This window comes from Barbatula barbatula (assembly GCF_947034865.1).
Source record: "Barbatula barbatula genome assembly, chromosome: 3".
NCBI classification, from domain to species: Eukaryota; Metazoa; Chordata; class Actinopteri; order Cypriniformes; family Nemacheilidae; genus Barbatula; species Barbatula barbatula.
Genome location: NC_136764.1, coordinates 29,750,895 through 29,767,692, shown reverse-complemented (window position 1 = coordinate 29,767,692; position 16,798 = coordinate 29,750,895). Strand labels below are relative to the sequence as shown.

Sequence of the window (16,798 nt, the reverse complement as noted above, 5' to 3'; positions counted from 1 at the left end):
CCACTCGCCAGTCTTCTATTGCATCTCCCGTTCTGGCAGTTCACAGCGATTCAGCGCAAATTCCTCCACACAATCCACCCGGCGAGGCTCGCTCCGGAAACGATAACATCCACTCTGTCTGTAAAGTTCCCACAATCAATGTCTGAGACAACGCAACTGTCACGCTTTTGGTCCAGGCAGAAGAGTACCCACAGAGTACCAGTGAAAAAAGGGATTTAATCCACAAACACAAACCAAGCAAAAATCCACAAAAACATAAATCCTCAAAGGGTAATCCAAACAGGTATCATGTTTCATGTATCATGTATCAGGAGCAACACAATAGTAATATCCAGAGAAACAGGTTAGGACTAACAACATCAATAGGCCTACTCGACAGAGAACAAAGGCAAAAGGCAGGGTATGTAAAGAGTCCAGTAACGAGGTGCAGGTGTGCGTGATCAATAATCTGGGGAGTGCGAGCGGGATAGACCGTGAGTGAGTGACGATGCAGAGGGCATGGTTGATGAGGGAGAATCCGGCATCGTTACAGCAACAAAGTTTCCAAAAAGGTGAAGGAGAACGTCTCGGTTACGTCCTGAAGGAGGGAACGAGACGTTGTGAGAGACTGACTGGGGTTTGATCTTGAGAACCTACCTTCGCCGAGATAATTAATTATAAAACACCAATGGGCTTGGCGAATGGCACGCACATGCCAGTCTCCGCCCGGTACATACGGGTATAAAGTAAGATGGCGGCGGTCATTCACTCACCCTTTGTTCTGAGGAACCTGAGAGGGCACTCCCGTTCACTGCAGTGATTCGGTGCAGCATTGTGGCATCGACGTTGTGAGAGACTGACTGGGGATCAATCTTAAACGCCACAGCGCTTGCACCGATATCACGACCTCTAGCGGAGCGACCCTGACTGGGCTAGCGACTCACAAGAGTGCTACCGCGAGACGTAATCTTCCAGTCACATAGTATTGGTCATACTGAGAAGCCTCTACTGACGGCCTCACGGACAGTGGCGTACGCCTCTAGTAGCGAGGAGCTGTCCGGAGCCGAACACTGGGGAAACACTGCTCTCCTCTTAGAAGAGTGTGTTACGGAGGCCACATCCTACCCGGAGGGGAGGTTACATGTGGAGACACTAACATGGTCTCCCCGGCGGGGAGAACAAAATGCGGAAAGGTGTTAGCCCGAATAGGGGGACAATCCAGGTGGGATTACCACCGGCGGGGAGGTCACAGATTCACCAATCGGGAAATCCTGAGTGAGGAATTCAACACACGGGACTACCCAGAGGGGAGTCACTACGTATGGGGCACTAGTCCTAATACAGGGGTCTGCCTGAGCAGGGATGACTCTACCTATAATGGACCTGGTTCTAACAGACGGCTCCTCTTCCGCGGGGGTCTACGTCTCTGGTGGGTCGTCCTCTGGAAGGTTCCTGGAACCGGAGGGCTGCCGCGGGAGGGCAGGGCTGCTGGGATCCAGGCTGCGCCCGAGACCATGCTTACCTGTTGGCGGGCACGTTGCGGCGTGGCAGGATTTGTTCGATCGCCTCAGTCTGCTTCCAGACCGCGGAGAACTCCACGGTATCACCAAGCAGCCCTGCTTGCGAGATGGCCGCATCCAGAAGGCGGGCCTTCTGGGCGCCGCTCACCTGCGCAAGACTAAGCCACAGATGCCTCTCTTGGACCACCATTGTGGACATCGACCGACCCAGGGCACGTGCCGTGGCCTTCGCCGCTCGTAGCGCGAGGTCTGTGGCAGTACGCAGCTCACTCATACAAGTTGGGTCGGACTTCCCGCCGTCCAAATCCTTCAGGACTTTCGCCTAAAAAACCTGGAGGACCGCCATGGCGTGGAGAGCGGAGGCGGTTCGTCCAGCAGCACTGCAAGCCTTCAACACGAGTGTCGAAGAGAGCTTACATGCTCTGGATGGGAGTCTAGGTCGAGCCCCCCAAGTGGCAGCTGTCTGCGGGCACAAGTGGCCCGCGACTGCACGCACCACCCGGGGGACGTCAACATAGCCCCTAGCCGCCCCACCAACCAGGGAAGTCACAGCCACCGAGCCCTCCGGCCTGAAACGCGCCGAAAGGGGCGCATTCCAGGACTAGGCGAGCTTGTCATGCAACTCCGGGAAGAATAGTAACGGAGCGGGGCGTAGACATGCTCGTAGCCGGAGGGACTTACCTCTTAAGGTCTGTAGCCTTCTGCCGAAACGCTAAGGGGGAAGTCCACCGAAAGGAGAAGTCCGCTGCTCCGCGTCATAAATGTATCGCGTGTAGCATCAGCAAACACACAGGTTCCGAAGAACAAAGGATGAGTGAATGACCGCCGACATCTTCCTTTATACCCGTATGTACGGGGCGGAGACTGGCGTGCGGGTGCCATTCGCCAAGCCCATTGGCATTTTATAATTAATTAATCAAAGAGTTCACTTTATTCGTACAAGCCATCCCAAAATACAGTGTTTTCCAGCCCATAGTTATAGTGAAACTTATGCAAGGGGGATTTCTCGTTAAACCAATCAGGTCCTTGATATCTTTTATTTTTAATACCCAATTGTTCTGCTTTGCCACCAATAGATCCCAGGCAGCAAGATACATTTCTAATCCTGGTTGGCACATTATTACCTAATTTATTTAAATAACTGTATACAATGTTACAACTCAGGTACACTGGTCAGTGGAAAGTACTTATGTTTTCTGTGCCTCATCCTCTGAACTTTATTAAACTTAAGGCCTCAGGCCTCTAGGTCTCACAGACATTACTGGATTTTATATTGCTGTATAATGTTCAAAAGTACACTTAACCATGCTATGTAAGTATATTTATGTAAATAATCAGTAAACAGGTATACTGAGTGTAACATTAAGTCATTAAATCATCTCCATAAATCATTAGTATACAATCATCTTCGGATAAATGTGGTTTCAGATCATAAAGTACTAATACTCCCACATATTCTAATATTCCTATGAATACTTCTAAATACTGTTTAAATATATTATGACTGTGGTAAATAGCAGTGCACATTGCATGTGAAATCAGCATCAAATCATCTCAAATCATCTTAAAACAATCCAGAAATTACACAATAGGAGCAAGTAACTCGCCCCTCCACTTAGATAGAAATCTCGAGTCGTATTCGCCACGCCGGCTGCGCTGTTCACTTGCACTTCCCGGTGTTGCACCTTTTCCGGTTTGTCCTGCACCACTCTCACTTCTCATCGCGTTGATCAGATTTCATTCCGCTTTTACATAGGAACGGGTTCCTTTTATAATACTACAGACCATTAATCTGCATGTTTACACCCACAGCATGGCCATGGCATGCACTACAACCCAACCCTGGTCCTTGGGGCACACCTCGCAGAATGTTTGAAATGTTTCTCCAATTAACACAACAAGAAGCTGATGAGTTGAATCAGGTGAGTTAAATCGGGTTGAATCTTATACATTCCTGGAGGTGTGCCCTGAGAACCAGCATTGGGAAACACTGTATGTTGTGTTAACACAACGGACGAAAGAGGGCTCTAGTGCGGGGGGCGTGGTCGATGAAGACAGAGCAGATGTTACAGTACCCCCTCCTCCACAGCCCACTACGGCGGGCCTTACTGGATGGCAAGGACAGGGTGCCGGACGGTCGGGGTGTGAGATGTGGAACTGTCTCTCTCACGAAGAGTCCAAATGTTACTAGATTGATCTGTTGAAGGATTACAAAGGGACAGATGTATTTTGGGCTAAGTTTCCTGTAGGGCTGTCGCAGGCACAGGTCCCAGCTAGATAACCACACCTTCAAGGTGCTCTGAATTTTGTTCTGCTGGATTGGGGTATGCTGAAAGTGTAATAAGCAATGACTAACAACATACATAGGACACAATGCAGGAAATAAACATTTGATCATTTAAAATTTAAATTAATTTAATACTCAATTAATACATGAACATTAGTAATTTGATACTTGTGTACATGCATGTTTTTACATATTATATTTTAAAAATACCTGCACCTAATTACATCTATAATTATATTGTTGTTCCATACAAACCTTAGCCCACCCTTACCTACCCATACCACCAAGCCTACCTCAATAACAGCAAATGTGATTTGGAAAACCATATGAAAACAATAACTACACTGTACTTATTTTTTAAAGTGAAAGTACATTGTAAAGACACCTAATATAAAGTGTGAGCAAATAATAAAACATAACACAATTATTGTTATAATAAGTTTTCATTATTCTTTTACTTGATAACGCTTGGAAAGATCTGACCACACTGGTGTCTTTAAAGTAGACACTAACACTGCATCTCCTTCACGCACAGTGAAATGTTCTTGTAGAATGGGAAGGATTTCAGGTGAGACACAAAGTGTTGATATGTACAGAACTCTACTTTTCTTTTTCGTGTTCATCTGTCACGCTAGCAAGTCTGCTTTTTTCAGAAATGAAATGAATTAATTCATCTTTAATATGCATTCCCACTTAACTAAGGTAAATTAATTTACGTTATTGCTAACGTTAGCTGTTTCTGGTTGTAATGAACTGCGCATGTGCGTAATGAAATTAGGTCCTTGTCGCAGGTCCTCCTGTCCTGAAAAAGTCAGGAATCGATAAACAGAACCGAAATCCTATCGAATCCCCGGTTCTTTGACATTTGGAACCGGTTCTAAAACGGAACCGGTTCTCAATACCCAACCCTAGTAATTCATGAGAGAATTTTAGATTTTTTTATGATTAGAAATAGTGTATGTAATCAATAAGTATAGCGTTGGATTCACACAGGTTGACATTGTCAACAATTCTCATTTACTTTAAATGGGTGACGTTATGCGTTTCCGAACTGAGTTGTGGGTCTGTCAATGTCGCTTCACTGGCATTGCTCGCCGCAAGAAGTTGAACATTTCTCAACTTTTCAAGGACCAACGCAGGCATCAGCTCATCAGATCACCTTATGCAAATAGGCAAATAGACCTGGTGCAGGTGCTAGCCAATTGCTTTCATTCAGAATATTAGTTAAGAAGTTAAAAATTAAACCAGGCAAATAAAAAACCATCAGCTTTAGGAATTTTCTCCCCCTCGATCATGACCCCTGAGGTGATTATGTCACATTTACGACATTAGCCGAAGACGGTGCTGAGGTCTCTGCTGTGTACATGTGTAAGTGCATCTACGGTGGACCTTAAAAGCAGTGCAGGAGGTTTAACTATCCTTTGCTAACAAACAGCTACAGTTACTAGTCCAGTTCAAGCAAACACAACAAGCTCACTTCAGCTACAGCTAGCCAGTAATACACTCTCAACTTTCAAATTTTAAATAAATAGGCTAGCCTTTTACATGCCTTACACATTTGGTTATTAGGGTGTACAGGGAGACTTAAGGTACAAAAACGGTGAATGATAGGTTAAAGTTATCATTATCATTAACATTTGACAATGTCCAATTAATTCAACGGAATGTTTGGGCAAACCTCGAAGGCAGCATGGTGGTTTTAATGTTATTATGTCATGAGCAATCCAGTTCTCAATAATTCAGAGGTATGTGTTTGTTGTCTGTGTATCTTCAGACACAGACATGACTGTTGGAAAGATCTATGCTTCGATGATGATCATGGATTACTTTAAGCAGAGCAAAGCCAAGAAGTTGAGGCAACAGGTTGAGGCACAGGTAAGCGATATGTCATACAAAGAGCAATAGTACAATAGGTGCTAGAACAAAGTTACTAGTTTCAACAAAAGCTAGACCACTACCTGTTGAGAGAAGAGAGAGGGTTAGTGTAAGTTTTTTTTGTTTCAATTTTTTTTTCTTCATATGTCTGTCCACACCAGACGTGGCCGGCACAACATGACACAAGGCTAGTTCTAATGGGATGGTTGTGTCCCGCCGCACAGTGTGGACAACATTCAAAATTATAAAGGATTATAAAGGATTCTATTGTCTTTTATCGAGTCACATCGCTCTGCGTTGGTGTTAGTGTTCAGGGTCTGTTTGTATGGTTAATATTTGATTTAGACATATATTTTTAACATGTAATTTAGGATAGCATTATTATTCCCAGATTTACAAGAAGGTCTAATTAAAAACATGACATAAAATTATTGTGGGTCCTATTGGGAATGAGAATATGTGACCAATTTTTCTCTATTAATGTAAAATGTTTGTGTGTATTTCTGTGTTACATTACTGCTTTGCCTTTCTAATATGAGTTTTTACAATCACTTCTTTGCTTTGGTACAGAGAAGTCTCAACCTGGCTCTGGTATGTCATAGTGCTGGATCAGCCCTGTGAGTCTCATGCCCTGCTGTGCACTCTCATAACAGCACTCAACACACTGCATTATAGACAAAATTATTGTACAACAGTATTTGGTCTTGCTCTGTTTTGGACTCTATACATTACTCTACACATATGTGCGGCATACTTTCACTTTGTTTTTCAGTTTTCTTGTCATAATGTTGTGATTGTATGTTTTAGGACCAGTGGAGGGTTTGTGGCTTTGAGCCCAATATCACCACAGGAGCTCTTACTGCAGCCCATGAGCCCTCGCACTGACAGCAGTGAAGAAAACGATGTCTCGCAGGTACCAAAAAATGTATTTAGATGGTTTGACTGGAATCCGGAATTTGTTATATACTGAACAAAATTACAACCGCAACACTTTTGTTTTTGCCCCCATTTTTCATGAGCTGAACTCTAAGATCTTAGACTTTTTCTATGTACACAAAAGGCTTATTTCTCTGAAATAGTGACCACTTTTACATGGACATCAGTAATCAAATTATTTGCCTTATTCTGAGTAAGCTAATATTATGATTAAGGTGTTTGCATGAGTTGCTTTAAGAATATTCCTTTCATGTTCCTGTTTTACGTTACACCACGTAGTTCGATTAATGCCATACGTCATGACATCCCTAAGCGATGCCATTCGACGTTCCCTCCATAATTTCGTCTTCGCCATGATACCACATACAGTTTTTGGTGTTTCATTTATTTTCTAGAATTGTTGGCACGCGCCGGTAATAGTGTGATTAAGGTGTGTACATGTCTATACCGCACTTCGATAATGTGACTAAAATAGGATTACTCCACCCGTTGTGGCAGGCAGAAAACGAGATAAACACAGTACTTCCAACTTTTAGCCCCGGAGGGTGATTTATCGAGACACAATGAGTGAATTTAGGCGAGTAGAGTCGTGTGGAATTAACTCCTCTCAGTTCGTCGGGCATGTGGGGTGCTCTTGCCTCAAAAGGTGAAAGTTGCGAAGGTGGTGTGGTCCGTGAGAGGTGCCTGTGGATTGTCAGCTGCTGGTCTCTGAAAAAGGGAAAACCACACGTTCGTCATGGGACTCTCTGTGGAGAACAAGCTCACCCTTTCCTCTTCTTCCTCCGTTTATAAAGGGTGAGCTTGATAAGGACCAGGTGGTGACGATCCACAGGTGTGGCGGCTTGATTGCCCCGTTGCCATGGCGACGCTGATTTGCCACTGGCCCATTCGACACTAAATTCAATTTGGTTTTACTACGATTAAGAGTTTAGACAGAAAAAGCTGTGTTTTGATGGTCCATTCTTAATCAGAGTATTGTCTTAATTGTGTTATTATCAGATTATTTTTGTCCATGTAAACGTGGTCAGTGTTCACAAATCCATCTAAATCTGTGTTAGTGAGCACAAGATAATCCATCCACCTCACAGGTGTGGCATATCAAGACGCTAATTCAACTGCATGATTAATGCACAGATGTCGCAAGTTTTGAGGGAGCGTGCAATTGACATGCTGTCCACAAGACCTGTTGTCTGTGATTTGAATGTTAATTTCTCTACCATAAGCAGTCTCCAAAGGCGTTTCAGAGAAATTGGCAGTACATCCAACTGGCCTCATAACCGCAGACCACGTGTGACCACACCATCCCAGGACCTCCACATCCAGCATATTCACCTCCAAGATCATCTGAGACCAGCCACCTGGACAGCTGCTGTAACAATAGGTTTGCATAACCAAAGAATGTCTGCACAAACTGTCAGAAACCTTCTCAGGGAAGCTCAATTATATGCTCGTCGTCATCATCGGGGTCTCAACCTGACTGCAGTTCGTCTTCGTAACCAACTTGAATCGTCAAATGCTCACATTCGATGGCGTCTGGCACTTTGGAGAGGTCTTCTCTTCACGGATGAATCCCAGTTTTCACTGTACAGGGCAGATGGCAGAACAGCGTGTATGGCGTTGTGTGGGTAAGCGGTTTGCTCAATCACCTATCAGCCGAGCACGCAATCTCTACTTAATTATCTAGGCTGGTTCACCATCAGCAATTACCATATCTACCCTATCAGCTCCAGCAAGCTCTATCATAAATAGACAAACAATCTTACCTGATGCATCTTGCCAGATAAGCATCGTCAAGTTTCGCCACTATGTCAGAGTCTCCCCTGGTCTCCAAAGTAGCAAACATTCTCGGGCAATCTACCTCCGCGGCTCGGCATGGTCTGCCTCACTCGAGCCGACGTAGCAAGCCTTCGGCTAGTCTTGGAAGCGCTCAGGTCACGCTAGAAGCTATGGATATCCCTCCGGCAGCCTGCGGCATCTCAGCTCAATGCGTGGGACACCACCGCGACTGCAGATGACAGCCCAGCCAGGCTGGCCGGCAACTCTCAGGAGCCCTGGCTCACCCATACGTCTCCAGCGTGAGGCTGCCTCCATTGGGGACACAACCGCTGGTCTCTGGACCACAATTCTTTGGCGCCGCCGCTAGCGCAAGCATGTCTCCGTTAGACGCACATGCGGCCGCCATTAGATTCGCCCTGCCCGCCCCGGGCTCTTGGCTCCCCAGTGCGAGGCTGCCTCCGCTGGGGACACAAGCGCTGGTCACCGGACCGCAATTCTTCGCTGCCGCCGCAAGCGCGAGCATGTCTCCGTTAGATGCACAAGCGGCCGCCATTAGATTTGCTTTTCCCGCCCCTGGTTCTTGGCCCGCAGGGCGCCGGAATTGATTTCTAGCGTGAGGCTGCCTCCGTTAGAGTCACGGGCCTCGGTCCCTGGGCCTCATATCTTCGGCGCCGCTGCCAACCCTAGCAAGAGTTTGTCTCCGCACAACGCGCAAACGGCTGCCATTCTCTCTCTTCAACAGGCACGCCCCACATTTCATTGGCCACAGCCGCTGCGATGCCAGCGCCTCCACACGCGCATGCGATGGAACCTCCACCAGTCTCCAGCGACATCAGAGCGCAGATTTTGGCAGAAGTCCAGGCTGCTGGCGCTTGAAGCGGACCCCATGCCTATTCCTGTACAACCTTATCCAGAGTTGATCTTCCAGTGAATCACCCACTGCAAACGCTTCTCGATGCCTCTCTCAATTCCATAACTAAGGCAGTTTCCCCCAGGACCCTGCAATCATACCTCACGGCGTGGAGAAGCTTCAGATCGTTTCACCAGGCATTCAGCATTCCCTTCCCAGAATTTTCTCTCCTCACAATTACCTCATACATCTAATTTCTCAACACTGCAAAAAAACTTCAGGCCAGCTCCATCAGAGGTTACCTCAGCGAACTCCAGTTCTTCCAAAAATTTATTTTCAACTCCCCGTCACCGGCCGTAGCAAGCTCCCAAACATCAATGGTTATCCAAGGCATACGAAGATCTCAACCCGCCCGTCAGGACGCCAGGAGGCCCATTACCCTGGAGATTCTTACCAAATGCATCTCCAACCTCCGCAAGGGATATCACTCCATACATGTTGCCCGCACACTCGACGCCATGTTCACATTGGCGTTCTTCGGCTTTCTACGATACTCAGAGATCACCACCACATCCAAATTCGACCCTTCGGTTCACCCCACCATGAATGACCTCCAAGTGCTGGATTCGGAGATGATTTCTTACTCGATTAGGCAAAGTAAGACGGACCAAACCAGGAGAGGCTATTTCGTCTACGTTTTCAACATCCAGTCACTGATCCAGCCGTATCAAACCCTCCTAGCCTACCTTCGCTACAGACAACCCCGGTCAGCGGCCTTATCGGATCCCCTCTTCGTCGACGACTCTAATCGCCGGCCTCACGCTTCTGGTTTCAGAAGCACCTCAAAGCCGTCCTGCTCCAATCTGGCATCCCAGCAGACAACTTTTCCGGTCACTCCTTCCGCATAGGCGCAGCTACCACAGCCGCCCAAATGGGCCTATCCCAGCCGCAGATCCAAGCCCTAGCCCGATGGTCATCGGAGGCTTTTAGAAGCTACATCCGGACGGACCTTTCGCTCCTCAGGGAAGCCCAGCGAACACTCCTTTCCCATATCATCTGATAGTCTCGGATGTTAGTTCAAACCTCAGCCACTCTGACGCGTGACTCCCTGAAGATCGCATCACCTGCGGACCTATCGACTCAAGCAGGTGTTGCATTCACAGTTACCAGTTGTCCAGTTTTGTCACCCGGGAACGCCTCCGCAGGAGATGGTTCTCACATCTGGCGCTCGGCTGAGCCGGTCTTCATTGCTGAAGGCGGTACCACCATACAGTTCGTTAACAAGGCAGCCAGCGCTTCCATCTCACAACGTTGTCCTCAAAAGTCTCGAAGACTGCACCACTCGCCATAGAGACAGTATCGCAGCAGCAACCGCCCCCGCAGGGGCCCAAGCTTCCAACCAGTGCCCTGCAGCACCAGTCACAACTTGCCAAGAAGCCAGTATTGCAGCGACCGGCCCCGCAGGGGTCCGAGCCTCCCACAAGTGCTTTGCAGCAGCAGGCACCACCAGCAACGAAGCCAGTATCGCAGCAGCGACCACCCCCGCAGGGGCCCAAACTTCCCATAAGTGTTCTGTAGCAGCAGGCACCACCAGCAATGAAGCCAGCATCGCAGCAGCGACCGCCCCCGCAGGGGCCCGAGCTTCCAACAAGTGCTCTGTAGCAGCAGGCACCACCAGCAATGAAGCCAGTATCGCAGCAGCGACCGCCCCCGCAGGGGTCCGAGCTTCCAACAAGTGCTCTGTAGCAGCAGGCACCACCAGCAATGAAGCTCTATTTTGCATTTGGGGGTGTGTTCTGGGCTCGAGCCGGTTCCGAGCCCGGAGCACTTGCTCTGAGCAGGGTAGAGTGCTCCGGGTTCGGATAGATCCGGTGAGCTCAGAGCCCACTCCCTGCACAACACGCCAAATACGCATAACCTTCATTCCCATGCTTTACCATCTATCCTAACAAGGAGCTGTTTATCGGCGAGGGTGAACTCGTGAAACGACAGTGTGTTCCAGTTCCTGCCAATATCCAGCAACTTCGCACAGCCACTGAATAGTAGTGGACCAAAATTCCACATGCCACAATCAACAACCTGATCAACTCTATGCGCAGGAGATGTGTTGCGCTGCGTGAGGCAAATGGTACTCACACCAGATAATGATTGGTTTTCGATAAAACTACACATTGTAGAGTGGCCTTTTATTGTGGCCAGTCTAAGGCACACCTGTGCAATAATCATGCTGCATCAGCATCTTGAAATGCCACACCTGTGAGTTGGATGGATTATCTCGGCAAAGGAGTGTTCACTAACACAGATTTAGACAGATACAGTATGTGAACAATATTTGAGAGAAATGGGCCTTTTGTGTTCATACAGTTCAGCTCATGAAAAATGGGTGTGTTGCAAAAACCAAAGTGTTGCGTAAATAATTTTGTTCAGTGTATTTCCTGTTGTTGCCATTGAAGGGCTTGACCCCTGAATTGCTGCTTGCAGCTATTTTGTTGCTATTATTATTATAATAATTATTAATAGCATTTTACATATGCTATTTTTAATGCCTAAAGATGTTTAATCCGTCCGTCCTCAAAGGGAACTCTTTAAGAAGCCTTACACTACTAGCATTTGTCTTTAGAAAAAAATCTAATATTTTAATTTCTTTAAAGGTTTTTTATGTAATACTCCTTTTAACCTAAGGAGGCCACCATGTTCTTTTTCGATGACGTAAAATGGTTGCACACACAGGCAGACAACCTGAACACAGACACACTAATCAGTTCTTTTACATTGTACATTTACATTTACATTTAGTCATTTGGCAGACACTTTTATCCAAAGCGACTTACAGATGAGGAAACATTGGAAGCAATTATAACAACATCCATTAAAAAGTCCATTAAAGCCTAGCACAGTATACAAAGCTAAGAATAGTGAGGTTAGTACGTGTTTTTTTTTAAGAAGGAAAGGGAAAAGAATTAGGATAAATCAATCAGCGACATGTTTGACGTCTCGTATTTTCCTGTTATATATGGAAATCTTGTGTGCTTTGCTGTAGCATTAAGACAAGGTTTAGGTTACAACCATTTGACGTCACAAAATTTGACGCAAAATATGGCGGCCTCCAAGTAAAAAGTTTTTACAAAGCTTATGAATGCTGTGACAGTTACACTGTTTTTTTATTTCACATTTGTAAAGTCAATGCCATTGTTAATATATTAAGCAATACATCTCTCTATACCCAAGGATCCTTTTAAACACCACCAGCAATAGCTTCTTTAAATCAGTTATGTAAATAGGCCCTATTATTTAAAAAAAATACATTTTGACATGGCCTATGCTAGTTTTCTGCTCCAATAGGAAAATATGTGATAAGATAAAAAAACTGAAAGATGATTAAATGGTTGTCTCTTTCTGATATTGTTTGTTTCTGCTTATGCTTAGGTTGACGAATCAGGGTTAAATGGCCTTTGGGGAGAAGATGAACATGCATTCAGAACAAGACACAAGACCTACAAAGCTGCAGGTCTGTCTCTTTAGTGAAGACTGTTGAATGTTTTAATGCTATAAGAAATGGAGAGTTCAGCAAACATCCATAGTGTAACAAATATTAATAAAAAATACATAAACATCCATCAGATCAGAATCCATCAGACAAGATTAGATACAGATCTTTATGTCATGTGGATATTATGGATATAGCCATGAGGATATTATCAGTAATCACCACTGTATGCAAAAATGTAAGATTGAATACCGACTTCACTCCTGTTACATTCCTTGAAGATTCTTAACTTTCCCCTAACCAAATGTAAAAGACAAGATCGCAGCAAAAGTTTGTCCATGTAAAACATGAGAATGGGACGCAAGTCATGGAACCTAACAAAATAGGTCAGAAAAGTGTTTTGATGCCTAGTGCTTGTACTGCACCAAATAGCAGAAGATCTTACTGAAGCAGTAACTGACCTGAGTTTGAGTTCTCTCTCAAGGTTTCCTAATCCCATTCATATCTCTTCTTTCCTCTCACTTCTTATGTTTTCAATACTGTTCAATAAATTATATCATCTGCTTCACATTTGACAGTTTCCCGCTCAGGCCAGTCACAGTACATGGACAAGGTGCGGGGACGACCAAAAGAACAGCGGCTTCTACTGTCCCCAGAAAACTCTAAATCTTGCTCACGCTCTCCCAGTGAGGAGAGGATGCATGGTGTCACTAGACAGGTAAGCAAACAGCTCAAACAATGTTTTTTATAGAGGTGCTTTCACATGACTCACATCAAGGTGGCAGAGCTTAAAAGCAAGAATCAAGCTTTACAATGACCTACACACTAAAAGAGCTGCAGACAGTGTTGACGCCACAAGGGGGCCGGGGGGGACTGTGGTTGTGGCCTGGCTTGGGTCACTGCGCTCCCTTAGCTTTTAAAAATGATTTTCTTCCTTATGATTTCAAAAATTATTTGGAAAATGAATATGGTAAATTCTTATTAAAGAGCAGAGGTTAAAGAATACATTGTTTGGGGCACTATAACATCTAATTTATTTTTGTCTGTTTTCTTGGATTCGTCTAGTAGGCTAATGCAATTTTATTAAGCAAGTTTTATTTTAACACACTATAAATTCCTATATGTTAATTAAATAAGACTATAAAATAATAGCAGCCCCCCCCCCTTCCAGGCAAACAGTGCAAAACAGTATGCAAACGGTGGTGAGGAACCCAAAACTCCATTGGAGGGGAAAAAAAAACCCTGGCCTGACCATGGGATTCCAGTTCCCCTCTGGCAAAAGCTGCAGCCTCTGCACAAGCTCGACAGTGCTTGCACAACAATGCAAAATAAAGAAAATTTGATTTGAGATTATCATTAATAATCTAATAGCAGCTGAAGTTTTGTAGAGTTATCACAGCATTTGTCAGATGTGGGTATGGATTGCGCCCTGCCCGCTCCGGTAACCTTGGACTGCGTCCTGCCCGCTCTAGTAACCTTGGAACAATGAGACAAGACTGGCTGAGAGTAGAGTACTGTTCTGCACTCTTTGATGCAACAAATGCATCAGTTGTTATTGGAAGTGTCCCTGGTTCCGGTTGATCTAACTAGTGCAGACTAAATCTTGGGAATATATATATATTATGATAGTGTAGTGTATGCAAGATTAAAAAGATGCATCTTTAGTCTAGATTTAAACTGACCGAGTGTGCCTCCCTCCCGGACAGTGCAGGGAAGACTATTCCAAAGTTTAGGTGCTAGATAGGATAAGGATCTGCTGCCTGCACTTGATTTAGAAATTCTAGGTATTACCAACTGCCTGAGAGCATAGTGCACGTGAAGGACTGTAATACCACGTCAGGACTCTAAACCATGCAGGGCTTTATAGGCAATAAGTACGATTTTAAAGTTAATGCGATGCTTTATAGGTAACCAGTGCAAGGTCGAGTTTTTGTAATAGGCCTGCAGGGCAACCACCTAATAGTGCATTACAGTAATCTAATCTTGATGTCATAAAGGCATGAATTAGCTTCTCTGCATCTGATGGTGACACGTATGACGTAGTTTAGATATATTTTTAAGATGGAAAAACACACTTTTATAGGTGTTGGCGACCTGGTTCTCAAACTTATTTGTTTTGTTTTGTTTGTATGTATTGATTATTTGGGATGTTAACAGTGGCCACCTAATTCTGTACACACTGGCGACGATGCTTGCTGCAGATGACATCACAAGTCTTTTTCAAGATAGCAGAAAACTGTAAAGAGTACAAAATTGGTGTTACATTGGAGAACAGTGTACTGAGTCTTGTAAAAGGACCTCAAATATTTGATTATTTGGATCATTGTGATAAATGTGTCTCTTTTCAGGGCAACAGCTCAGAAAGCCCTGTTCCCTCCACCTCAGAATCCAGCACTCCAAGTGGTAAGCGCCGTCTATCCCAAACCTCCACCTGCTCACGTCCTCATATTTCTTACTCACCCTTAGTGTGCCAGACGCAGTCTTCATCACAAGCTCATGAGGATGATGATGACCCAACCATCCAGCAGATGTTAGTCTGCTGTGGTACTGCTGTGTGGGATAACAATGCTGAAGACCAGGACATAAGGGTAAGACAGCAGGAGAGCCATCCTTTCGAAATGGATGAGTCATTTCTTGCCCTACAAGAGGAAGAACACAGTCCTGATACTTCAACGCATATGGAAACTCTCACTTTTGAGGCTGCGGTGGCCACCAGCCTAGGCCGTGCTAACACGATCAGTGCGTCAACGCGCACAAGGTCACGGATGGGCTGGCAGGTGCCCAACGGACACTTCCGGAAAAGATTGGCTCAGAGTGTATCCATCGCTGGTGGTGAAGCCCTCAGTGATACAGAAGATGACAAATACTAGATTTAGAAACACAACTGGACGAAAAAGGATAAGGATATTTAGGACACTGAGGTGGACACTAATCTCCATAGACAAAGGAGCAATATTTAACAGGGGTTTTTAAAGATACAGTATACTGTATATGGGCATAATCTGTGTATTCTGTGTAATGAAATGAGTTGGGAATGATGTATCAAAACTCTTAAATTTACTCTTTTTTATTTTAGTCATTTGGAAAGCATACATATTGGTCCCTGCTTTATTACATGTGGAGGAAGTGATGTTAATGGTTTTGTTGATGTCTTATCATGATTTTACCTTAATTCCATGGTTTGGTTCATTTCTGCACTGAAATGTTGAAAATATTCCTTCATTTAATTGAATAGGCCACTGTTAGTAAAAGGCAATACAATTTATTAATATTGATATTGACATTTAATATTTTAGAAAACCTGAAATGTTCTTTACAACCTTTACATTTTCCCAAACATGAAGTTGTCAAAAATGGCAACCTGTTTTATAATTAAACTTTACTTTCATAGGTTAGTTCGTACAAACTTGAATGATGGCTTAAACCGAAAAGAAGGGAAAGATTTTAAGATTGAGGCTTCAGTTATGTTACAGTTAACGTCTACTTTTAAATTTGTTCACCTGAATTTCTATTGTGAACTCTTATAAAGACTCCACCTAATTCAGGAAATGTCCTGGCAAATCAGGAAATGTTAAAAAATAAAATATTTCTTCTTTAAAAACATGTAAAGGATGATATTTATTTTAATACAACCAATATAATGTTGTTAACACCAATATAATATTGTCTTTTACCCTGTGTCTTCAATCCAAAATAATTCTCTTAAATTTGTCACTCTGAGAATAACATGATGGCCTAATATATAACATATATAACATGATAACATAATTAATTACAAAAACTCACGTTCCTGTAATTGAGTACCTATTCTCAGGAAGACTAGTTTAAAGATGGGGTAACGTGCTATTCTTTACACTGATAAACATGCTGGCTTCTTCATGCTTAACATGGTCAAGTTGTTAAAAACTAGTTGGACGTATGAAGTAGTATTCCTGTACTCAAACAGTGAAACAGGGATCCAGACTTATAAAAATCTTTCAGTCAAGTCAAGTCAGCTTTATTTATATAGCGCTTTTAAAAATTTTCATTGTTACAAAGCAGCTGTACAAGAAAACATATTGACTATACGCAACACATATGCAAGTGAA

The 16,798-nt window shown here is 44.3% G+C and overlaps 1 protein-coding gene across 1 annotated transcript in view; it reads left to right on the top strand.

Moving 5' to 3' along the window:
• Positions 1–16,300, top strand: part of cacna1eb (calcium channel, voltage-dependent, R type, alpha 1E subunit b) — a gene marked incomplete at its 5' end in the record, with an annotated part of 250,899 nt that extends 234,599 nt beyond the window's left edge. Inside the window, 6 exons of the mRNA XM_079451973.1 lie at positions 5,561–5,661; positions 6,232–6,278; positions 6,469–6,574; positions 12,650–12,731; positions 13,289–13,428; positions 15,059–16,300. Of these exons, the coding sequence (XP_079308099.1) occupies positions 5,561–5,661; positions 6,232–6,278; positions 6,469–6,574; positions 12,650–12,731; positions 13,289–13,428; positions 15,059–15,580 (998 nt within the window). The 3' untranslated portion in view covers positions 15,581–16,300. The remainder of the gene's footprint in view (positions 1–5,560; positions 5,662–6,231; positions 6,279–6,468; positions 6,575–12,649; positions 12,732–13,288; positions 13,429–15,058) is intronic.
• Between the last annotated feature and the right edge of the window lie 498 nt (positions 16,301–16,798).